The sequence below is a fragment of the Taudactylus pleione genome, unplaced genomic scaffold (assembly GCF_031769625.1).
Source record: "Taudactylus pleione unplaced genomic scaffold, aTauple2 ptg000179l, whole genome shotgun sequence".
Classification (NCBI taxonomy): domain Eukaryota; kingdom Metazoa; phylum Chordata; class Amphibia; order Anura; family Myobatrachidae; genus Taudactylus; species Taudactylus pleione.
The window spans coordinates 11,598,363-11,619,941 of NW_028284581.1; the positions used below are offsets into that span (position 1 = coordinate 11,598,363).

At 44.9% G+C, this 21,579-nt stretch overlaps 1 protein-coding gene across 3 annotated transcripts in view; it reads right to left on the reverse strand.

The window, feature by feature from the left end:
* Positions 1–20,405, reverse strand: part of DCDC2 (doublecortin domain containing 2) — a 253,246-nt gene extending 232,841 nt beyond the window's left edge. For all 3 annotated transcript variants that reach the window (XM_088475855.1, XM_088475856.1, XM_088475854.1), the window contains exon 1: positions 19,767–20,405. In XM_088475855.1, the coding sequence (XP_088331981.1) occupies positions 19,767–20,080 (314 nt within the window). In that variant the 5' untranslated portion in view covers positions 20,081–20,405. The remainder of the gene's footprint in view (positions 1–19,766) is intronic.
* Positions 20,406–21,579: the final 1,174 nt, after the last annotated feature.

Below are 21,579 nucleotides of genomic sequence, written 5' to 3' on the forward strand. Positions count from 1 at the left end.
AAGGCATGTCAGTTTTCAGGTGAATACCGCCAAAAAGCTCAATAACTGGGTTAAATGATGTGGGGGAGGCGTATTAATAATGGGTGCAGGGTGTGCGGTCCACACCGCACACCCTGCACCCATTTTTAGTAATACTTACCTTTCCACAGATTCCGGTGTCCTGCTCTGCAGCGCTGGACCAGCGCTCCAGAGCAGCAAAAAGTCACAGGGAAAATGGCGGCAGACATTTTCCCGGTGATTCACGCATTCACAGAAAAGATGTCCCCGGGAAAAAGGCCAGAGACCTAAGCATGCACAGTAGATATTGGCATGAAGCCAGAATCTACTGTGCTGAGAGAGAGGAGGGGCAAAAATGGAGGCTGCTCTCTTAAAACGCCCCTGGATGTGGGACAGGTATGTGGTGGTATAAATTATGTGGGACAGATATGTGGAGGTGTAAATAATGTGGGACAGGTGTGTGGAGGTGTAAATGAGGTTGGATCGGTATGTGGAGGTGTAAATGATGTGGGACAGATATGTGGAGGTGTAAATGATGTGGGACAGGTATGTGGAGGTGTAAATTATGTGGGACAGGTATGCGGAGGTGTAAATGATGTGGGACAGGTATGCGGAGGTGTAAATGATGTGGGACAGGTATGCGGAGGTGTAAATGATGTGGGACAGGTATGTGGAGGTGTAAATTATGTGGGACAGGTATGCGGAGGTGTAAATGATGTGGGACATGTATGCAGAGGTGTAAATTATGTGGGACAAGTATGCAGGGGTGCCGAGAGGGGGGGGGGAGCGGGTAGATTACCGGGGCCCGGGCTTCCTGAGGGGCACGGCGGGGGCCCGGGTCCGGCCCTGCTCCCCCTCCCTCACAGCAGCCCAGCACACAGCGTGTGCTGAGCAGCAGTGGAGACTGCTCGTGGCTGCTGAGCAGCAGCCACAGCAGTCTCCTATGCCTGTGGGGGGGAGCGATCACACTGATCGCGCCCCCCTGGCTTTGAGCAGGACTGAGGGGGCCCAGAGCGCCCCTCTCAGTAGCGCACAGCACCGCTTCTCGGCGCTGCAATTTTTTTGGGGGGGAAGGGGGCGTGGCCACACCACCCGCGGTAAGGCCACGGCCACTATTACCCGGGCCCGCCGCGGCTCTCAGCGGGCCTGCAAGTATGTGGAGGTGTAAATGATGTGAGACAGGTACGTGGAGGTGTATTGATGGGAGAGGGGTTTTTGAACTTGCAGATGAGAAGTAAAAGTGTTTATTCCAACTTTTTACAAACTTTTATGAAAACACTGAAGCTGGCTACACACCTAAAGATGTTGTGTCCAACCATCCAACTAGTTGATTGGTTGGAATGAAAATCTGGTAAGTTATGAAAGCAAATGACAATCAGCAATTTGCTCCTAAACGCCGATAAAATGGACAAAAACTGTTGTTTGAACAAATTGTTTAGATCACACATTTAACAAACTTGTCTGACGACCATTTTCTGGCATTTAGGAGCAAATTGCTGATCATCATTTACTCCCATATGTTACCAGATTTTCATTCCAACCAATCAACTAGTTGGATGATTGGACAGGAAATCTTTAGGTGTGTACTATACATACATTTTTCTGTAGCCCAAAATGCTGGAAAAACTGTAATTTGCTGAAAACACTTGCTGGCATTTTTACACCAAAAAAGTGCAAAAAGCATCCATTTGTCACCTTTTAAGAACCTCCAGTGCTTTCCTTATGACTACTAACAGCTTTCTATATGGTCCTGCTATCGCAGTTGTCACTTTTTTGGTGTCCAGGATGGTTTTCCCACTTTTCATAAACTTCTCCCAGGTCGCTTTTAGTAGAAAAGTCAAAGACCCGCGCTGCAACTAATTGCATTTCGATTGGATCTCACATGTACCCGTTGCGCACATACTGTACATGCGATATATGCTAGTTTCATAAAACAAACTTGTATTCGCAAACCCGCACCTAATAGTATTGAGCCTTAAATGTTTTTAAACTGTGACAGAAGATAAAATTACTTGTTATATGATAAGTTTCCACTTATACATAGTATCAAATATCCACCTCAAATAATGTTATTACAATGTAACATTTTTCGTGTAGAAATTAGCCATTGCGATTTTCTTTGCAGCATGAGAACTCAGCGGGAGGAGGGGAGGGGAGATTGAGGTGACCCAGCATAATAATGTGCATGATAATAGCTCATCAGGGCAGACAAATATAGTGCAGCAGGTCAAATGAGATGACAGATCCGACAAGTTTTTAAACAATATTTGGCCCTGGGTGCTGCATACACACTGCAATAATCTGACCAAGCACCCAAAAATCAGCTATTCATGCCAATTATTACATAGTGTACAGCTAGCTTAAGATATTTTGTTTTAAAAAAAAAAAAAAACACAAACAATTGCTTTAACAATGTTTATAAATGGGCTTTCCATTAAAAGTTTATAAAGGATAGCTTATGTTATACCACATTACTGTGAACAGAATTAAACGCTTTTATACCGGACACACATAAATACATTCTGAAGAGGTGCTTTGTGTGGTCAGATCTGAGGAGTGGATACTTTAGGTAGTTGCATGGAATTGAAAAGGTTTCTATTTAGATCAATATTTGTTTAAACATTAAATTAGCTATTGACTATGTCAGTATGCAATTATTGTTTCATAAGGCAAACAACTTATAGGCTTATGCTGGGTACACACTATGTGATATATCGTTCTTACAACCGACGAGCGATATATCATTCATTGTGAACCGGTTTCTGCGTACTCACAATATATCTCTGAATGACATAGTTCACAGATATATTGTGTCGGGCATGCAGATACAGATGTGCCACATGCATCTTAATTCTTTGCACGTTAAACAGCACGTTACACAGCCCTACTAGTCACGCCATGCCGTGGCAAGACACGGTAGCGCCAAGCGTATTTTTGTGTGACATTTTTACCTTCAAATGCATCTTACTCAAAAAGTGATGCGAAAAGTATGCACAGGCATCTTCTGCTGATTAAAATGATATATGGCATGCCTATATTGTGTGTATGCTCACCAAATCGGTCACTCGGAGTCGGTTGGTAGGGCGGTCAGTCGGCTGCTGGGTCAGCCAGGTTTGTTCCCAACTTTATGGTAAGAGTTGTGAGCAAGGGCGTAGAGAGCCGTTCTGGGCCTGAGGAAGAAGGCGTGGCCTTATCGAGGGAGGCGTGGCCATGCCCCATTAGGATAAAAAAATAAAAGTCCTTTTTGCAGTGCTGCGCACTGGGGAGAGGGGAGCTTTGAGCCCCTCAGCCCAGCGCAAAGCCAGGGGCGGCGCAATCAGTGTGATCCCTTCCCATTGCAGCACAACACACAAAAGCGTGTGCTGTGCTGCTGTGAGGTAAGAGGGAGGGGGGGCGGCGGCAGACCTGGGCCCCCACCGAGCCCTTCCAACGACCCCAAGGCCGGGTAATTAGTACCTGCCGCCCCCCCTTTCGACGCCCCAGGATGGGAGTTGAATATAAGTAGTATAAAACCTGTTTCCTTTTAATATAGTCAACTATTGCAAAAGTGTAAAGCATAAACGGTTAAGTCTAACTGGTGAAGTAAAAATCTTCTAGATCACTGAACACTTTGAGTGGCAGGATGAATTTGGAGTTTAATTGCAAAGAACAGGGTATCCCAGAATTACCTGGGTTGATTGAGCTCAACCCTTATGTAGTGCCCAATTATTAGTAATGTGTATCAGAAAAAGTTAAAGCTTATGTATTGAATAATAATTCATTTTAATGGAGCAACTGCTTATTAATGTCCGCATGGGCTTAACTGTTCAAAATTGAGTCAGTTAGTATAACTCATCTCCCACATAGTGGGTACACATGATTCTGCCTTAGTTTTAACATTTAATATTTATTTATTATTTGTTGTATATGCCTATCACTTATTGTTGTATCATTTGATTCCTGTATCATACATCACAATCTGTTACAGTAAAGTGAATCTTGTATCCAATACATAAAATGTAACTTTTTCTGATACACATTACTAATAATTGGGCACTACATAAGGGTTGAGCTCAATCAACCCAGGTAATTCTGGGATACCCTGTTCTTTGCATTTATAGTTACAGAAGGGGACAAACCTCTGAGATTTGAAGCTCACACGCACATGACCTCGCGCAAGTGTCAATATATAGTTTACATGAATTTGGAGTTTGAAATACACTATTTGCTACTTAATGCTATACATTGGAGCAGACTCAATTACCCGCCGGGTTTATGTATTGTAAATATATTGTCTTCAGGCTCAGCAGTATTCTCCAGCAGCTCAAGAGGCAGGGCAGGTGGGCAGAGGAGATAGAGAGCCTTATTCTTAGATGGACGGTAATGCGATCGCAGCTGTGATTCTGTATGCATCGCAGCTGCGAAAATATGCTAATGGTTTCAAAGATCACCCGAGCATACGTACTCCGACTCATGCATATGTCGTCGCTTACCTGCGTAAAAATCGGTAACATTGAAACACATTGAGTAGCCATCTCGCCCTTGCGGAAGGTCTGACCACTCGCAAACACTGCAGCTCTCCTCGCACGCTGAGAGCTCTCATGCTGAAAATACATTGGCTAATTTATGCAAGTCCACGGAACGGCGTTCATACGGTCAGACACGCCTACGTTTTTGTGAGCATTCCCTCCTTTGCCACCCCCAAATGCTGACTACCTGTCACTCACTTTGCAAGTGGATCCTCTGTGCAAAAGTAATCGCAAAGCAATCACGGAGCGTGCGCATTGTGACTTAGACGCATGCGCACTTATACATGTGCTCATTAAATAATTGCAGCAATAAGAATTTAAGTTTCCCCGAATGTATAATAAAGGGACTAGGGCCCTGATAGGAGCCTATCCCAGTGATGTGTAAGAAGTAAAATAGTAGAGATGTGCAGGCTTGGATCGTTTTTCCCACCAAGTTCAGATTTTTCCTGCCAAAATCGGGTCTCAGAAAGGGGCAAAACGTCATCTTTCATGGACAAACATCATCTTTCATGGAGACGATGTTTGTCCATGAAAGATGACATTTTGCCTCTTTCTGAGACCCGATTTTTGGCAGGAAAAATCTGAATTTGGTGGAAAAATCCTAAACGAACCGAGCCTGCACATCTCTATAAAATAGGGTGGGCATCGAAGATTAATCTACTGAAAGAATTGATCTCCATGTCTGATACATTACAATTTTTTTAGCATTTATTTATTTATATAAATATATATTTATTTGATCGATCCTGGAATCATGGTGTATTGACAAAAACAATATAGAAATCACAATGGTGGTGGTGATGCTTTAGGGATTGCCAGTCTGAGCTCCCGTATCGAACTTCATATGAGATTTCTGATTGGCCAGCCCTAATAATCACTGATGTGATCATTTTACTTCCGGCCCGCGTTTGGACCCTGGCCACACTACAGCACATAAGTGGTTATCATTAGATCATATATATGCTGCAGTCACCCCTTCTTAAATCACTTACATTTTGCGAGAATCTTCTAAAAACTGCTCTTTTTTCCCACAAAATAATTTTAGTAAATATGCCCTCCAAATACTGAAAAGATAACTAAATATCGGGAGCACGACTGCAGCGAGCATCATAATATACTGCCAATATTTGTGTCATTGTGGTAATTCTTTAGCATTATGCTCAATTAGATAAATAAATTGTCCAGCTACTCAAAGCATGATTATTAAGTGCTTTTTGTGTCAATTTCATCACACTTAAGGCACACATCCACTTAAAGACATGAAAACGATTGCACGATTACAACATTGCAATCGTGCAGTCGTTTGTCACTCTGTGATGTGCCTACACTATAGATAGGCCAGGGGTGTATGTATAAAAGGTGCAGGGGGGCACCACACACCCTGCACCCATAATATACTTACCTCTCCGGAGTCCCACGTCGGCGCGGGGATCCGGCGCTGTAAAATTATCTGAAAAATGGCCGCGGGCGCCATTTTCCCATCGTTTGTGCTTGCGCAGTACAGGGAAAATGGCCGCCGTGGCCATTTTCCCAGTGACCTGCGCTATAGACTCTAGGCACACTCTAGTGCCCAGAGCCTATAACTCCGGTGCTGGCCGCGCACAGCTCAGTGCGCTGCCGGCTGCCGAACGTAGAGGAGTGGGCCGTGACGGAGTCTGCGCACGGGCGCCGTCCTCACTAGAAATGCCCCTGGTGTAGGCACATCAATCATCTGCAAACATTCTGAACCTGTAGTTATCCTCATGTTGTCCAGCATGTTTGCCCGCGCATCGCTGGTCATTTCAGAAATTGTTTTAAACGATGTGCAAACGATTTGCATTCGATTATTGAATGATTGCCAGATGAAGATATCGTTATCGTTCAATCGCTCAATTTAATCGTCTAGTGGATGTGTGCCTTTAGGGGTACATTTACTATAGTGCAGGTTTTTATAAGTGGAAATAAAAGCAACCAATCAGATTCTAGCTATAATTTTCTAGAAGGTGCTAGATAAATAAGTAGAATCTGATTGGTTGCTATGGGCAACATTTCCACTTCTAAAAACTCTCACTTTAGTAAATATAACCCTTAGTATGCAAACAAAAATTAGGACAAAGCACGTTATGCTTCCCGCCAGCTTATGCCTTACTTTCTTATTACTAAAATATATTCAGGGATTGTTTAAAATACTTTAGAAATAAAAAGTTTTGTGGACACAGGAACAAGTGTTATGAGCATATGACATTCTAATTTTACTTTAAGGGAGCTTAATAATAATTGATAACACTCAAGTATTGTGGCAAATTGTAATGTGTCAACAAAATGTAATATTAAGAATAATTGAGTCTAGATACAGTAGGTGTACTTAGAAATAACCTAATCCTTCTTAATCCATTCATCCTTAAACAGAAAATATTCATTTGTAAATTATGGCAAATTGACACAAAACACTAAGCAACGCATAAGCAATCAGATGGCATCATAACATAGGGAAGTCTCTATTTGTGCTATACTGCAAATGTTTTGGTATTGTAACTAAAGAGTCTATTCATTTCTACAAAAGCAGGTGAAAATGAAAATTTTTACCTGCTTTTGTAGAAATTAAGTTTTGGGCCCATTCATCAAAAAGGTAATGCAGGAGATATCACAGATACTGTATCTCCTGCTTACCTTTCTCTTCTATGTGGTCTGCTGTCTCCATACACTGGTATGGGGACCTAAATTCATCAAGCTCCGAAAATACAATTTTGATCTTCAGATGGCGTTTGCTCCCACACACCCGCTCCTTCCCTATGGGAAGGAGTCTCGGGTTGTGAAGAGGGATCCTTTCGGATTCCTCCGCCCCTGTCAGGCTCCTTCCACCAGACGCTGGGGCTTTGTGCACATGCATGAACTCTAGTTCACGCCGGCGCACTAGCACAACCGAGTCAAAATCGACAAAGCTAAGCAGAGCCGTAACTAGACATTTTGGTGCCCTGTGCCAGAAAGAGCTTTGGTGCCCCCCACCCCACATTGTAAACAGGGACAGTGCGCGCCTCAGGCACACGGGCCAAAATAAAGGGCATGGTCTCATAGAGGAAGGGTGTGGCCACACTATAGTACCCCCAATTCACATTACACCACACGGTAGTACCCCTTATTTACATTACACTACATACCTGTAGTAGTGTCCCTTATACGCATTACGCTAAATTGTAGAAGTGCCCCTTACACATTACGCCCCAGTAATAATGCCCCTTATGCCACATAGTACAATTCTCCCATTACACCACACAGTTCAAATACCTTCCCATTACACATTACACCACACAGTGCAAATACCTCCCCATTACACATTACACCGCACAGTACAACTCCCCCCCTCCCTCTTTACACATGATGCCACACAGTGCAACTTCCATCCTCTCTCTTACACGTGATGCCACACAGTACAACTTCCATCCTCTCCCTTACATATTATGTCACACAGCACAACTTCCACCCTCTCCCTTACACATTATGCCACACAGTACAACTTCCACCCTCTCCCTTACACATTATGCCACACAGTACAACTCCCCCCTCTCCTTACACATTATGCCACACAGTACTACTCCCCCCTTACACATTATGCCACACAGTACATCCCCCCTCTCCCTTACACATTATGCCACAGAGTACAACTCCCCCCTCTCCCTTACACATTATGCCACATAGTACATCCCACCTTCTCTCTTACACATTATACCACACAGTACAACTCCCCCCCTTCTCCCTTACACATTATTCCACACAGTACATCCCCCCTCTCCCTTACACATTATGCCACATAGTACATCCCACCTTCTCCCTTACACATTATACCACACAGTACAACCCCCCCCCTTCTCCCTTACACATTATTCCACACAGTACAACCCCCCCTCTCCCTTACACATTATGCCACGAAGGACAACCCCCCTCTCCCTTAAAATTATTCCACACAGCACAACCCCCCCTTCTCCCATATACATTATTCCACACAGTACAACCCCCTCTCCCTTACACATTATGCCATACAGTACATCTCTCCCCTCTCCCTTACACATTATGCCACATAGTACATCCCCCCTCTCCCTTACACATTATGCCACACAGTACAACTCCCCCCTCTCCCTTACACATTATGCCACATAGTACATCCCACCTTCTCCCTTACACATTATACCACACAGTACAACTCCCCCCCTTCTCCCTTACATATTATTCCACACAGTACATCCCCCCTTCTCCCTTACACATTATGCCACATAGTACATCCCACCTTCTCCCTTACACATTATACCACACAGTACAACTCCCTCCCTTCTCCCTTACACATTATTCCACACAGTACAACCCCCCCTCTCCCTTACACATTATGCCACACAGTACAACTCCCCCCTCTCCTTACACATTATGCCACACAGTACAATCCCTCCCTTCTCCCTTACACATGACAAATTTATATTGCTAAATGGGCCCCTATATCTCTTGCTACAATGTGTCTACAAATCTCATTGATCACCTAAAGTAGCCCACACTTGCCGACTTTCGCTCAATGCCAGGGAGACTCCATGTTTGCATAAACTATGGGGTAGATTTGCTAACCAGCAGGTTATCAAAGCTGCCGATTATCAGCAACTTTGAGGGACAGATTTAGGGGCATATTCAATTAGGTGCGAAAAGTACTTTTTGCATGCTGGACTCTTTGCCGACATCGCTGGTTTTCCATGCGAAAAAGTATCGCGAGCGTCCCCGCTTATCCCCGTATTCAATTAGAAAACGGCACCCAGCGAAACGCAAACAGGCGAAAAGTGCTGTCAGATTTGGGGAAATCAGCCTGACACCCTCCAAAAGATGCACTGACATTGGAGATCACTATAGATACCCCCGAATAGGCCTGCTGAAGGTATTTGGGGTACTTAAATGATCTCAATAGCTGCTAGTTAGCGTCTTTGCACAAGTGGTGAAGAATAGCATTTAGCACTTTTTTTTGTTGAAAATAACTAGTCCCAGCAAATTTGGGGTACATGAAAATCGGTGCCAGCATGGTTAAAAAATTTGAAAAACGCACCCTCAGCGAGCACCTGCAATCAAAAATAAACCTCCCCTATACTTGCAGACTCCCCCAAAGTCTATTTCGCTACTTTTTAAGTTTGTACCCCAACTTTGTACTTTTTCACCCCCATTTTCTAAGTAAATTTTTGGGGTGTTCTTTTCAATTCTTTAGGATTTTTTTATGCAGTTTACCTTTGGGGACCTGTGGTTTCCCCACCTTTGCATCCCAAAACCGCAATTCTGCACTTTTTTTCGACAGCTATTCATAGGTGAAACTTTTCCGCCGGGTACACTGCATTGTGTTTCCGCACCGGCGAAAAGTCGCCACAATTAAATACGGGGATAAGTTTTCGCCTGGTGAAATGACGTCACCGGCAATACTTTTTCGCAGAAACTGAGTTTTCGCACCTAATTGAATACCCCCTTTAAAATTGCAATAGAAATATATTGTAAGCAAACCTGATTTAGCCTTAAATTTTTATGCCATTTTAAATCTATTGGTCAATGCTGATGATAATTGGCAGCTTTGAAAACCTGCTGGTTAGTAAATATCCCCCAGTTAGTTCAGTTAGTAGCATATGTGGCAAATACTAATTTCTACATCATTAATATAATAGATGGCTGGATATAGAGATTTATGACATATTTAGATATTTAGTGATTGTTTATACAGTATATCTAAGTTACTGTAGATGCTCATTAGAACTCAGAGTGTATTTGTATACTCAATTCAGGGTCATAAATACATATAAATGTAGAATAGTGGCGCATGAACAGTTTTGAAATCCCCTTTCACACATGATTACATTAGTTTAAAACAGTAATAAAGATACATTAAGTACTAAGTAGTGTTAAGAAAAAAGCTGAAATTAATAAAGGGGATAAGCCTAAAGTGATAATAGGTAGTAATTTAGTTAAAAATGTTTCTATTCTTCCTACCAGCATTTCAAACTGGACCTGCAACCCTGACAACAGTAGGTGATGGGTGATTTTTTGGAAGTACAGATGTGTCCTTATACACACGCTCCAAATAGCCCCTCCTTATACACTGTGGCTCCAAATATCCCCTCTCGGCATGCCAGGTCCCATGCAACTTGTCTTATTTGCTCAAAATGTGCATAATTAAAATAACTACAGGATGCTCAAAAAGTTATGCAACCGTACAGGGAAACGCATGTACTTGTTTTCTTCTTTTCCAGGTGGTGAAGGACATTGAAAACCGGAACTGTTAACAGAGGAAAAGTTGACGAAGTGTGAGCTGCATATGTTGTGAGTCCCTGGAAGTCCATGGGACGCCTTTCAAGTTAATCAGGGCTCTCCGTCGGCAGTGCACCATACTCGCCTACCCTTCCGGAAGTCGCGGGAGGCTCCCGATTTTTCGAGTAACCCCCCGCACCCCCAGCAGGGTAGGCACTTCTCCCGCATTGTGCCCACTTTCTAGTGAAATGGGCAGACTGGGGAGAATATTACGGGGGCGGGGCCCAATAACGCGATTCTATGAAAATGAATGAGTACTATGCTTGAGTACTCAAATTTAGCATCTTAGGGGCCCATTTATTAATGATCGCATTTTGCAATGCGCATGCAGTACCGCCCATGATCGCATTGCAAAATGCGATCATAGTGGCCGAATGTATGATCCGCCACATGCATCCTGCGATGTAGCCGTAGGCTGCTGCGCATGCACAGACCCGCGGACTGCACATGACCGGCGCCCATTGCCGGCGGAGGGATCTGAGAGATCCCTCCACCGGCTGCCATGCGGTAAGTCTCCATAGGCTGCAGCGGCTAACGCTATCGCATTCTGGATATTGGTACATTTGGCAGCATCACATCCCCCATAGAAACCTATGGGGGAGGCGGCTGGCAGCGGCAATGGAGGGATTGCTGCATTTCCCTCCTTCATACATCCGGGGGATACTTAGTATTAGAGGTAAACCCCCGAAAACAGGTGTTTTCGGGGAATTTACCTCAAATTCCCTTTGATATATGGGCCCCTTAGTGTACTAAGTAGCTAATAGTGACCTAAGGACCTGATTTACTACTACGGATCGCTATTGCGATCGCAGCTGCAATTGTGCACGGAGGTCTGCTGCGAAAATATGCAATTGCAAAGCCGTTGCACAGCCAACATATAGACGCCCACTGCCTCCCACTCCCTCTATCTCACTTGCAGTCCTGCGCATACATCGGTAACATCGAGCAACATCGGCCTTTCACACAGAATTACAACAGGTCTGACCTTACTCAGAAATTGCTGACCTCATCGCACACAGTGAGTACACAAGCTGCATATGTCGTCGCAGTGGCTAATTTATGCACGCCCATGCAACAGCGTTCAAACGGATAGGAACGCCTGCTTTTCTCCGACCGCTCCCCCGTCACTAGCCCCAAATGCTGACGTCCCGTCACTCACTCTGCGGTGGCTTTCTTTCTGCGTGAGTGATCACAGAGCGATAGCTATGTAACTCACGCACACGCACTGCGATGCATACGCATGCACAGTACGCACCATCGACCGATCTGCGTACGCTGTTGTAGTTGCGATCCGTGATGAATCAGGCCTTAAGTACTTAGGATTAGTGTTTTTGTTGCAAAGGAATTGGTATAAAGTAGCAGATTAAAAATAACTAAGCATGTCACAAGTCGCAGAGAACTTCCGTCTTTTTACCCAGTTTACCTACGTTTTCTGAATTTTGCATCTTAATTTGCTAATATTGTACTAAGTATATAAATCCTATATTTTTTAAGCAAAATCTATGGCACGCCAAATGGGGCTATTTGGAGTGATATGAGGATAGGTGTATGTGGACACATCTGTATAACACTAGTTTTAACAAACCACTATACTGTATAATACATGCTTGTCTGCTCTCCTAGAAACTCCAGGAGACTCACAAATATCAGGGACAACCCTCCTGTATCCCATAAATCTCTGCAGGGAAGTGGGCAGGGCCATGATGACATGACACACCCGGAATCGCACCGTCTTTGCAAGGCAAAATGGTGAGAGATGCGGCATTTGGCAGCGAGGGTGCCACACACACCTCAGTTTATTCTAGGTAGGATCTCACCTTCCAGGAGGGGAATTCCACCAACTCGGCAACTATGCACTAATATTACCAGCATGACAGTAATTTATATATACATAATAACAGGACCTGATTCAGATTTGTACACAAATGCCAATGTTTATGCAGACTGAGCGATCATTAGCCATTGCGCATGCGTGTAATTAGCCACTGTGCATGCGCAGCGATTGTATTGCTATTATGCTCGCACAGAGGATTCATTCACAAAATGAGGGACAAGTAGTCAGCATTTGGGGTATATAATGGGGGGTGGCCAGAGAAATGCAGGTGTGTCAGGACCGTTTAAACACAGTTTTCTGGGTATCCATAAATTACCCATTGCGTTTTTACTTGCAGCAGAAGAGTCCACTTTATCAGGGCCATAACTAGCTATGGGAGGCTGGTGCCGCCGCACAGAGGGCCTGATTCAGATCCGCTCGCAAGCGGGTCGATGTTGCCCAAGTGCGCATGCGCACGACGGAGGCAGCTCCGTCGTGCGCATGCAAGAGACCCGAATAACGACGTTATGGGTCTCGCACCAAAGGGGTCATGCTGTCGATGGTGATTGACAGCATGCCCCCTTTGGTGGGCGTGCCGGGGGCGTGGCTGCCCAGATGGAGGCATTCCCATGGGAACGCCTACCGTCTGGGGCCGGCCCCACTGACATCACAAGTGATGTCAGTGGGAGTGCTTTTGGCTCTGATAGAGCCAAAAGCACTCCAGGTCTTGCGGCAGCGAGACCCTACCGCAAGGGTCTCGTCACAAGCCCGATCACGACCATCATTTTGGCCGCTCGCTATAGCTGTGGGTGGTCACCCACAGCTATGCGAGCGGCCAGGAGGCCGCTCCAAAAAGGAGGAGGGACGGCCCTGATTCAGAGCGAGCGCTCTGTCAGAGCGTCCGGCTCTGAATCAGGGCCAGAGCTCTGTGGGTGGCACCGCAGTCCATCCACGGTCCCTGTACCTGGCTAGCAGAGTGTCTGGAATGGCTCAGTGCTGCCCGGAGTGTGTTTCGGACACTTCAAACGGCAGACCGGCCTGAGAATGCTTCGGGCGCCGAGACCGGGTACTGTAACTTGAAAGTTATGGCGCTGCTCTGCGTGTCTGGAGATCCCACTATGACTGTGGCAGCTTAGACTTACTGAGAAGGCTGATGGCTGCCTGATCTGCGTCCTATGTTTTCAGTTGAGTGCGTGAGCGGCAGATGTGAGATACTTTCAGTAGGCGTCTCTATACATTGAATAGTGGGTGAGTCACTAGCATATTTTCGCAAATGCGATACGTGAAAGATCGCAACTGCAAATAGATTAGCGTCCATCTCTGAATCAGGCCCCAAGTTAACGTAATATTTTTTAATTTTATGGATGGAGCTTTGGGCCTGATTCAGACCCACTCGCAAGCGGCTGTCGATGTTGTGCACTGCGCATGCGCACGACGGCGGGAGCTCCGTCGTGCGCATGTGCCAGACGCGACGAGCTAAGGACTTTCCTTCGCTCGTTGTGTCTGATCAAAGGGGGCGTGCTGTCGATGTTGACTGACAGCACGCCCCCTTTGGAGGGCATGCCGGGGGCGTGCCTCCCTGACGGGGGCGTTCCCAAGGGAACGCCTACCGTCAGGAGGTGGGCCCACTGACATCACTAGTGATGTCAGTGGGAGTGATTTTGGCTCTGATAGAGCCAAAATCACTCTGGGCCTTGCGGTTGAAAAACTCAACCGCAGGCTCCGGCTCGCAGTGGCGATGGTCAAGACCATCGCGGCCATCAAACTGCACGCTCGTATAGGCTGTGGGTGGTGACCCACAGCTATACGAGCGTCCAGGAGGACGCTCCATAATTATGGAGGGCGGCCCTCATTCAGAGCCTGCGCTCTGCTCAGAGCGTACGGGTCTGAATGAGGGCCTTTAGCTCTTATGTCTTTAGAACTAAAAGGGTAACTGCTAATAATTGATAAGTATGGTCCTCATTTTAGAGATCAGCCATTAACCATTCTTATAACTGTATATTAAGATCAAACTCATTTATTTAGCCAGCACTTCTGAGTTGACACCAAAACGTATGTATGTATAGAAAATTTTGCACCAAATATAGCAAAATAACATTTTCTGCTAGCAGCTATGTACTAAAGTTGTGTCCACAGCATGCATACGCCAGCATTGACAAATACCTCTGTAAGCACATTTGCTTGGTAAAAACACTTTGAGGCTGCCCTATTCAAATATTGGCAATGCAAGACTTTAAATCACCATGTTCATGGGTGTTAAGTTTTGTGAGTAAAGCATTCTTTAGAGTTACTGACCCTTTGTGAGGTTATCTGTTAACTTTAGATGTCTCTGTGCATTTTGGGGCTAATAATTAACATTGTCAGAGAGGAGGGTAAAACACTTTTACTACTAGGAAACTTTCATATCTTAAATTCATTTGAAAACAGACTTATGAATACTTTCATCATATGTAAACATTGGCCCTCATTCAGAGCCACTCGCTAGCGGCAGTACGCTCGTTCCGAGCGATGTTCGCACATCTGCGCATGCGTACGGTTTTTAGTACGCATGCGCGATCCAGTCAGTGCGGTCGAAAATCGTTGGTACGCAATATAGCGAGGGCCTGCTATTTTGAGCGACAGAATGAGGCATATGTGGGTGGTAACAGGGGAAGGTGCTTGAAAACGGGGAGTGGTGATCCGAACGCAGGCGTGCTTAAAGGTCAAAACGGGCGTTTTAAGGGAGTGCATAATTAATACAGCAGCGTCATTGACCACGTCACTTGTTTTTTTTTAACTCAGAACTGCTCGCAAAATAGCGGTTGAAAACACCAACCACAAGAATAGCGAGCAGTTCATACGCTGTACGATGTACTCGATTAATCTAATAAATAGCGGACATGACATATGGTGCGTGCGGCCAGGGGGCGTTTTTATCAAAAAAACGAGCGTATGTTTTGCTCGCTCGTTCAGATTTAGAGGTGGGAACAGACTGCAATTTGCGAACGGATCATTTGAATAGCCACCCCTTGTTTTTGAACGAACGACCACAAATAGCGAACGGCTCTGAATCAGGCCCATTGTGTGCTATCACAAAATTGAAAATATATTTCTGTTACACAGTATAAATAATAGTTACAGTTGATTTTTAAATCTTCAAATTTCACATCTTTTCTCTAGAATAAAAAATTATTTGCAGTTTTACAAAGCTGTCTCTCACCGCACACTCAGCCTACCTTTAATACACTATCTTGCTGAGCTGGGCAATTATGGGAGTGGCCAAATTAAATGTATATTCACCACAATGGAAACAGATGGAAAAATACATCCAGCCAATTCAGACAGGGGACGGGATGTACTATGTATCACATTTTGGATGTGGTACATCCCGCCACTTATCGGGTACGTACCGTGGTTAATAATGCTGGTATGTACTTAGAATTGTGATTAAAATCACAAAGGACAGCTCTTCTGAAAAGAGCTGTCCTTTGTAATCAGAAGACTTGCGGGTTTATTACCCAGGAGTCCTTCTATGCATGTGCCGGATGGCGAGCATACCGAGGGGGACATTAGGAGGGTTCCGATTGGATCCCTCTCAGGAAAGAATGTGAAGAGAAGCGTATAGGCTTCTGTTAGGCAACGCAATCTGGATCGGTATGAAATACCACCGGACGCATGTCCGGATGGTTCAAATCCCAATACCAGAAGACCGGCGGTGAAGATTCCGACAGGTAAGTATTTAAATTATTACTAACCTAACCCCCCCCTAACCCTAACCCTCCCTTGGGAGTGCCTAACCCTAACCTCCCCCCAAGTACCTAACCCTAACCCCCCCTGTAAGTGCCTAAACTTAACCCCCCTTCCCCACAGCCTACACCTAAGTCTCCCGGGGGGGTGCCTAACCCTAACCTCCCCCCGGGCAGGGGCAGAACTATGGGGGACAATGGAGGCGCCTGCCGCCGGGCTCCAGCTCTGAAGGGGCACCTCCTCCATTGTCCACAACATATTCACCCCACTTAGGGCTGTAACTATGCACCCAGAGTGTACCGTAATGGCTGCCCAATACATGGCACCTCTTCCCAGCACGTGAGAAGCCACCATACACTAGTGGAGAGCTCTGTATTATACCATCAGCTGCTGCCTTCCTCTATCTATAGCCTGTCTGCATGCAATTGCTACATTAGCGGCTGTGACGGGGGGGGAGGCACCAAATTATAACTTGTCTCCGGGCGTCTGGGATGAACTTACGCCACTGTCCCCGAGGGTGCCTAACTATAAACCCCCCTTACCCTAGCCTAACCCTAACCCTACCGGGGGGTGCCTAACCCTAAGTCCCCCTCGAGAGCCCCTAACCTAAACGGTTCTCCGCGCCTGGCTTACCTTCATTCGGTATGCCAGGCGTCGGGATTTCGACGCCTGTCATTAGACCCCTGCCGGGATTAGACAGTCGGGAAGCCGGCGGTCGGCATTTTGACTGTCGGCTTCCTGACTGCATCCCATGCAATCTATGAGTGGCAGTTTCCACAGTTTGGGCCGCATTTTCCCTTTAGTACATCGCGCCCAGGAGTCATTCCAGTTGTGAAATCTGGATTGTTCTACCTTTCAAATCTTTATCACACAACTTTAGTTCTTTAGCAAATGAACAACAAAGCCGTATTATTCCAAAGAACATTATTAATTAAATAAATTGTGTTCTTTGCTTTTAAATAAAGCTACATAGGTTCTAAATTAGTGTGTAAATCTATCACACTCACTTGATGTTATTTGTCTGTAGTTGTGCATGCACGCCCACTGTGATAATGTAACTATTTTCAGCACAATGGAAAGTGACAAGCTATTGGGGCTGAGTGAGGAAAGCAAGATGTAACAGTTCTGTCATGTACAGGGATTATTTATTCCAGTAAAATAACATGATAACAATGACAGGTAAGGGCACTTCTATATAATCATAATTTAATGCATCGCATGTTTTAGAAGACAATTTGTAAAGGATATTAGTGATGTCAGTATAATTATACAGAGCCCTTGAAGATCTAGATTATAAAATTTGGTTATTCACTAAGTGCACAGAAAGAGTACTCTTCATTTTTCCCAAATTATACAATAGGTGGGGATGTGCTTACACAGCATAAACTAAGGATAGCAAAGAACAGTTTATGAACAACACACCTGCCAATCCAACTCCTTTTCGCAGTGTAATAATGATCTAGTTCTGTGGTTTCCAAATTGGGTGCCGTAGGGCACTTGCAGGGGTTCCACTGGTTGTCTTCCAGGTGTTAGACAGGGTTGTGCTTTTCCTTGTCTATATATTTTATAATTATAATAAATAATTATTTATGGTCAATGTGATAGGTAAACCAGTGCTAGTTGCTGCCAATCATAAAATATGTAGCCAAGCAGAAACACAACCCTGTAAAACAATACATAACTGAACCTAAGGATGACAGGTAGGTACACTTTACTTAATTTAATACTTTTTTTTTTTTTAATTCTCAATAAGAAACTTTTAGCCTTGGGGTACTGTAAAAAAAAAAATACTTATACTCTAGGGCGCTGTGATTTAAATAATATTGGGAACCTTTGGTGTAGACCATTATTCGGGATGCGGTCTATATCCTCACTGCAGAGATTCCGGCGCTTAGAATACTCGGTGCCGGAATCCTGACACTTGTCAGAATCCTGGCCCCGGCATCCCGACCGCCGGAATGTAAATAGTGGTATTGAGGGGAGGATTAGTGTTAGGGTTAGGCACTAGGGGGAGGGTTAGGGTTAGGCACTAAGGGAGGAGGTTTAGGGTGCGGGGAGGGGGATGTTAGGTTTAGGCCCTAGGGGGGAGGTTAGGGGTAGGCAGCGGGGAGGTTGGGGTCAGAATAGGAAGAGGGGGAGGGTTAGAATACTAACCAACAACTGTCGGTATTCTAACCCTGTCGGGATGTCGGCATCGGGATTCAGACCGCTTGGTGCAGTTTAATGAAGGGGGTGGAACGAGATATAGGGGTCTATTTACTAAGCAGTGTTAGGAGACAGAGTTAAAAGTGGTAAGAAAGTGATAAAGTGCCAGCCAATCAGCTGCCAACAGTCATCTCACAGGCTGTGTTTGAAAAATGACAGTTGGGAGCTGATTGGCTGGCACCTTAACACTTTTCATTCTGTCTCCTAACACTGCTTAGTAAATAGACCCCATATAGTTCTGTCATTCATTAAATTGCACAGTGTGTACGGGCAATCACAGATGGCCCGGGATGAGGGAAATTCGTCCAGACCGTTGTCCCGACTGCCTGTTGTTTTAGGCTGTACCCATCCTTAATGTGCGCAGCCCAACAAAGTGACAGATTTTCAGCATCACATCGCTAGGAACCAAATATGCCTCAGGGTACTGCAACAAATGCTTGTACACAAAGAGGAGACATTTCATACAGAGGGAAAGAAAACTAACTAATGGCTTCACTCTTCATTTGACTAGCAAAATCAACTAAATTGTATTGGTGCCTTTACACAATGCATTTGGAATATTGTGGTAAAATGAATTAAAACAAATTGACATTTTGTCCATAAGGAAGAAATCACACTTTCACCATAAATACACACACAAAGACAACAGCCTAGGTACAGTATGTGATGTTATTACTTTAGCATTGAATACATATTATACTGTATCTCCATGCACAATAACACTGGGAACGCTGACACATATTCAGTCATGTAGTTAGGTAAAAAAAAACAACAAAGTCGTTTTTGTTGTCACATAAAAAACATTGAACTAACCATACATACCGGTCTACTACATAGTTCATACCATAGCGAAGAACATACTATTAACATCTAATATTATTATACAACATTATGAATATTTGTTTTACCAGAACCAGAATACTTTGTGACAATTAATATATCTGCTTAGTTGTGGTATTATTCCTGTATGCTGTGATATATGGCACCGTGAGTGAGCATTACTGTACACTAATATGGTCTTGTACTTTGAGGGGGTTCTGATATATTAAATATACTTAAATATTTTACTACTCTGTGTGTACAGGTATCCTGTAACACTTCATAACCGGTCTTTGCATAGTGCATGTCAGTTGTTGCTGCCCATTACCACTGGGTGAAATACCCTATAGAAGACCCCTACAAAAAAAAAGAGTGGGATCATTTATATTTACTGTAGTACTTACTCCAACTTTTTGAAACTTTCCCTTCCGGCTGCCACATAGTATTCTCCAGGCTGTAGTTCGTCCAAAGAAGTGACCCTGTGCCCATATCTGGGAGTGTAAATGTTCCTTACTGCTCCGAAGGGGGCTTGTACCCCACCTGTCACATCCTTCAGGAAGACATCAAATGTGCCCACTCGCTTCTCATGGATCAGCATGCGGCGGCCGCGGTAGAAGGGGTCTCCGTTCCTGTAAACGTGCACGGTTTTGACAGCGGGTTGTTGGGCGAGGGGGGCTAGTGATCGCCCCCCGCTGCCTGCGGCTGCTGCTGGCTGCATACTATGAATGGGGAAGCTGCCTGCGTCCACTGAGTGACAGAGCAGCCGGGCTCAGCTTAGGTGTCTGTTCTCTGTTGTCCTCTGCAAGGTATAATTACCCCCTCGGTGTGCTGAGCATGCTAACTAGGAGCCCGAACCCCCACAACAAATGCCACGAATGTAAACGGTATGCACAACAAGGAACAACAGTACGTGGTGACTCCTCTTCTAGATATGTGGCTGCTGCAATCACTTATACACCAATCTGTCCATTGTATCAGCACCTCCTCGTCTGTTACCACTGGTGTGACAGCTCACACACCTCTCTCTGCGCTGCTGTCTCTGTTATCAGGGTGATGCCTGCAAGTGGCAGTGAGACACCTGCTGCTGCTGCTGCCCCGTGTGCCCGCCCTGCTGTCCTCCTCCAGCCCGCAGGCCACACCTGCTAACTGTTCCGTACACTGGCACCTGCTTCTGCTTCCATCTATAATGCAGGAGCTCCAGCACCAGGAATAATGTACCCTCCTCCCAGCGCCAGGCTAGCTGGAATCTCAGTGCAATGCCACTTCATCAGATCTATTCATGTATTATTATAACGGAATAAACTCATTTATGTTATTGATGCAGCACAGGGCAGCCATGGCAACCAACAAACACTGTCACGTGACGTACAGCTTTCCTTGCCACGTGCCTGGGCTGCCTGCATCCATCGCTACATGATCTATAAGCCAGCCCTCATATTTTGGCAGAACTTAAGATATGTCATTGTATTAGTTTTTCCTTTTCAGACATTTGCGCTTTTTATTATGGTTTCCAGTGGCAAACGCAGGATTTCTAGAGGGGGGTTTCCAAATGTTTGATTTTAGAGTGCAGCCAGTCCATGAAGAGGGCAGAATTTTTAGAATGTAAGCTCTTATGAGCAGGGCCCTCTACCCTCTTGTACTTCTACCTACTTTAGGTTCATCTACTTCTTACTCACCACTAGGGCACCTAACACTTGGTTGCTTATGCTCTGTTGCTTATCTGGGTGTTATGGTCACTAATGTAGCAATATATATTATCCATGTCCTGGTCCTGTATTGTATTGTTCTGTAAGTCGCTTGTCTACAACTTGTTTATGTGCTTTGTAAGGCGCTGCAGAACATTTGTGACGCCATATAAATAAATGATAATAATAATAATTAGTACTTAACCAGCTATAATAAGCGTCATAAAAAGTGTATTGTGTGTCATAATTCCAGCATATAGAGGACCAGCGACCACAGTAAGCCATTATATGCGGCAGTAGGGCCATACTGTCTGAGCAGAATGTATTTATTTTAGATGTGGGCACCATTCCAGACTATTGGAGCAAGTCCGGGAACCTGGAGGAGCAGCAGAGGAACCTAGTACTGCCCTGGACATATATATATACATATTGGGCTCTATAGCAGTACATCCCTAAGTGTATGTTTTCCAGATCTCCTAGTTGGTGCACAGGTTATTTATTACTGGCTGATACCTGTTAAAAGATCCACAGA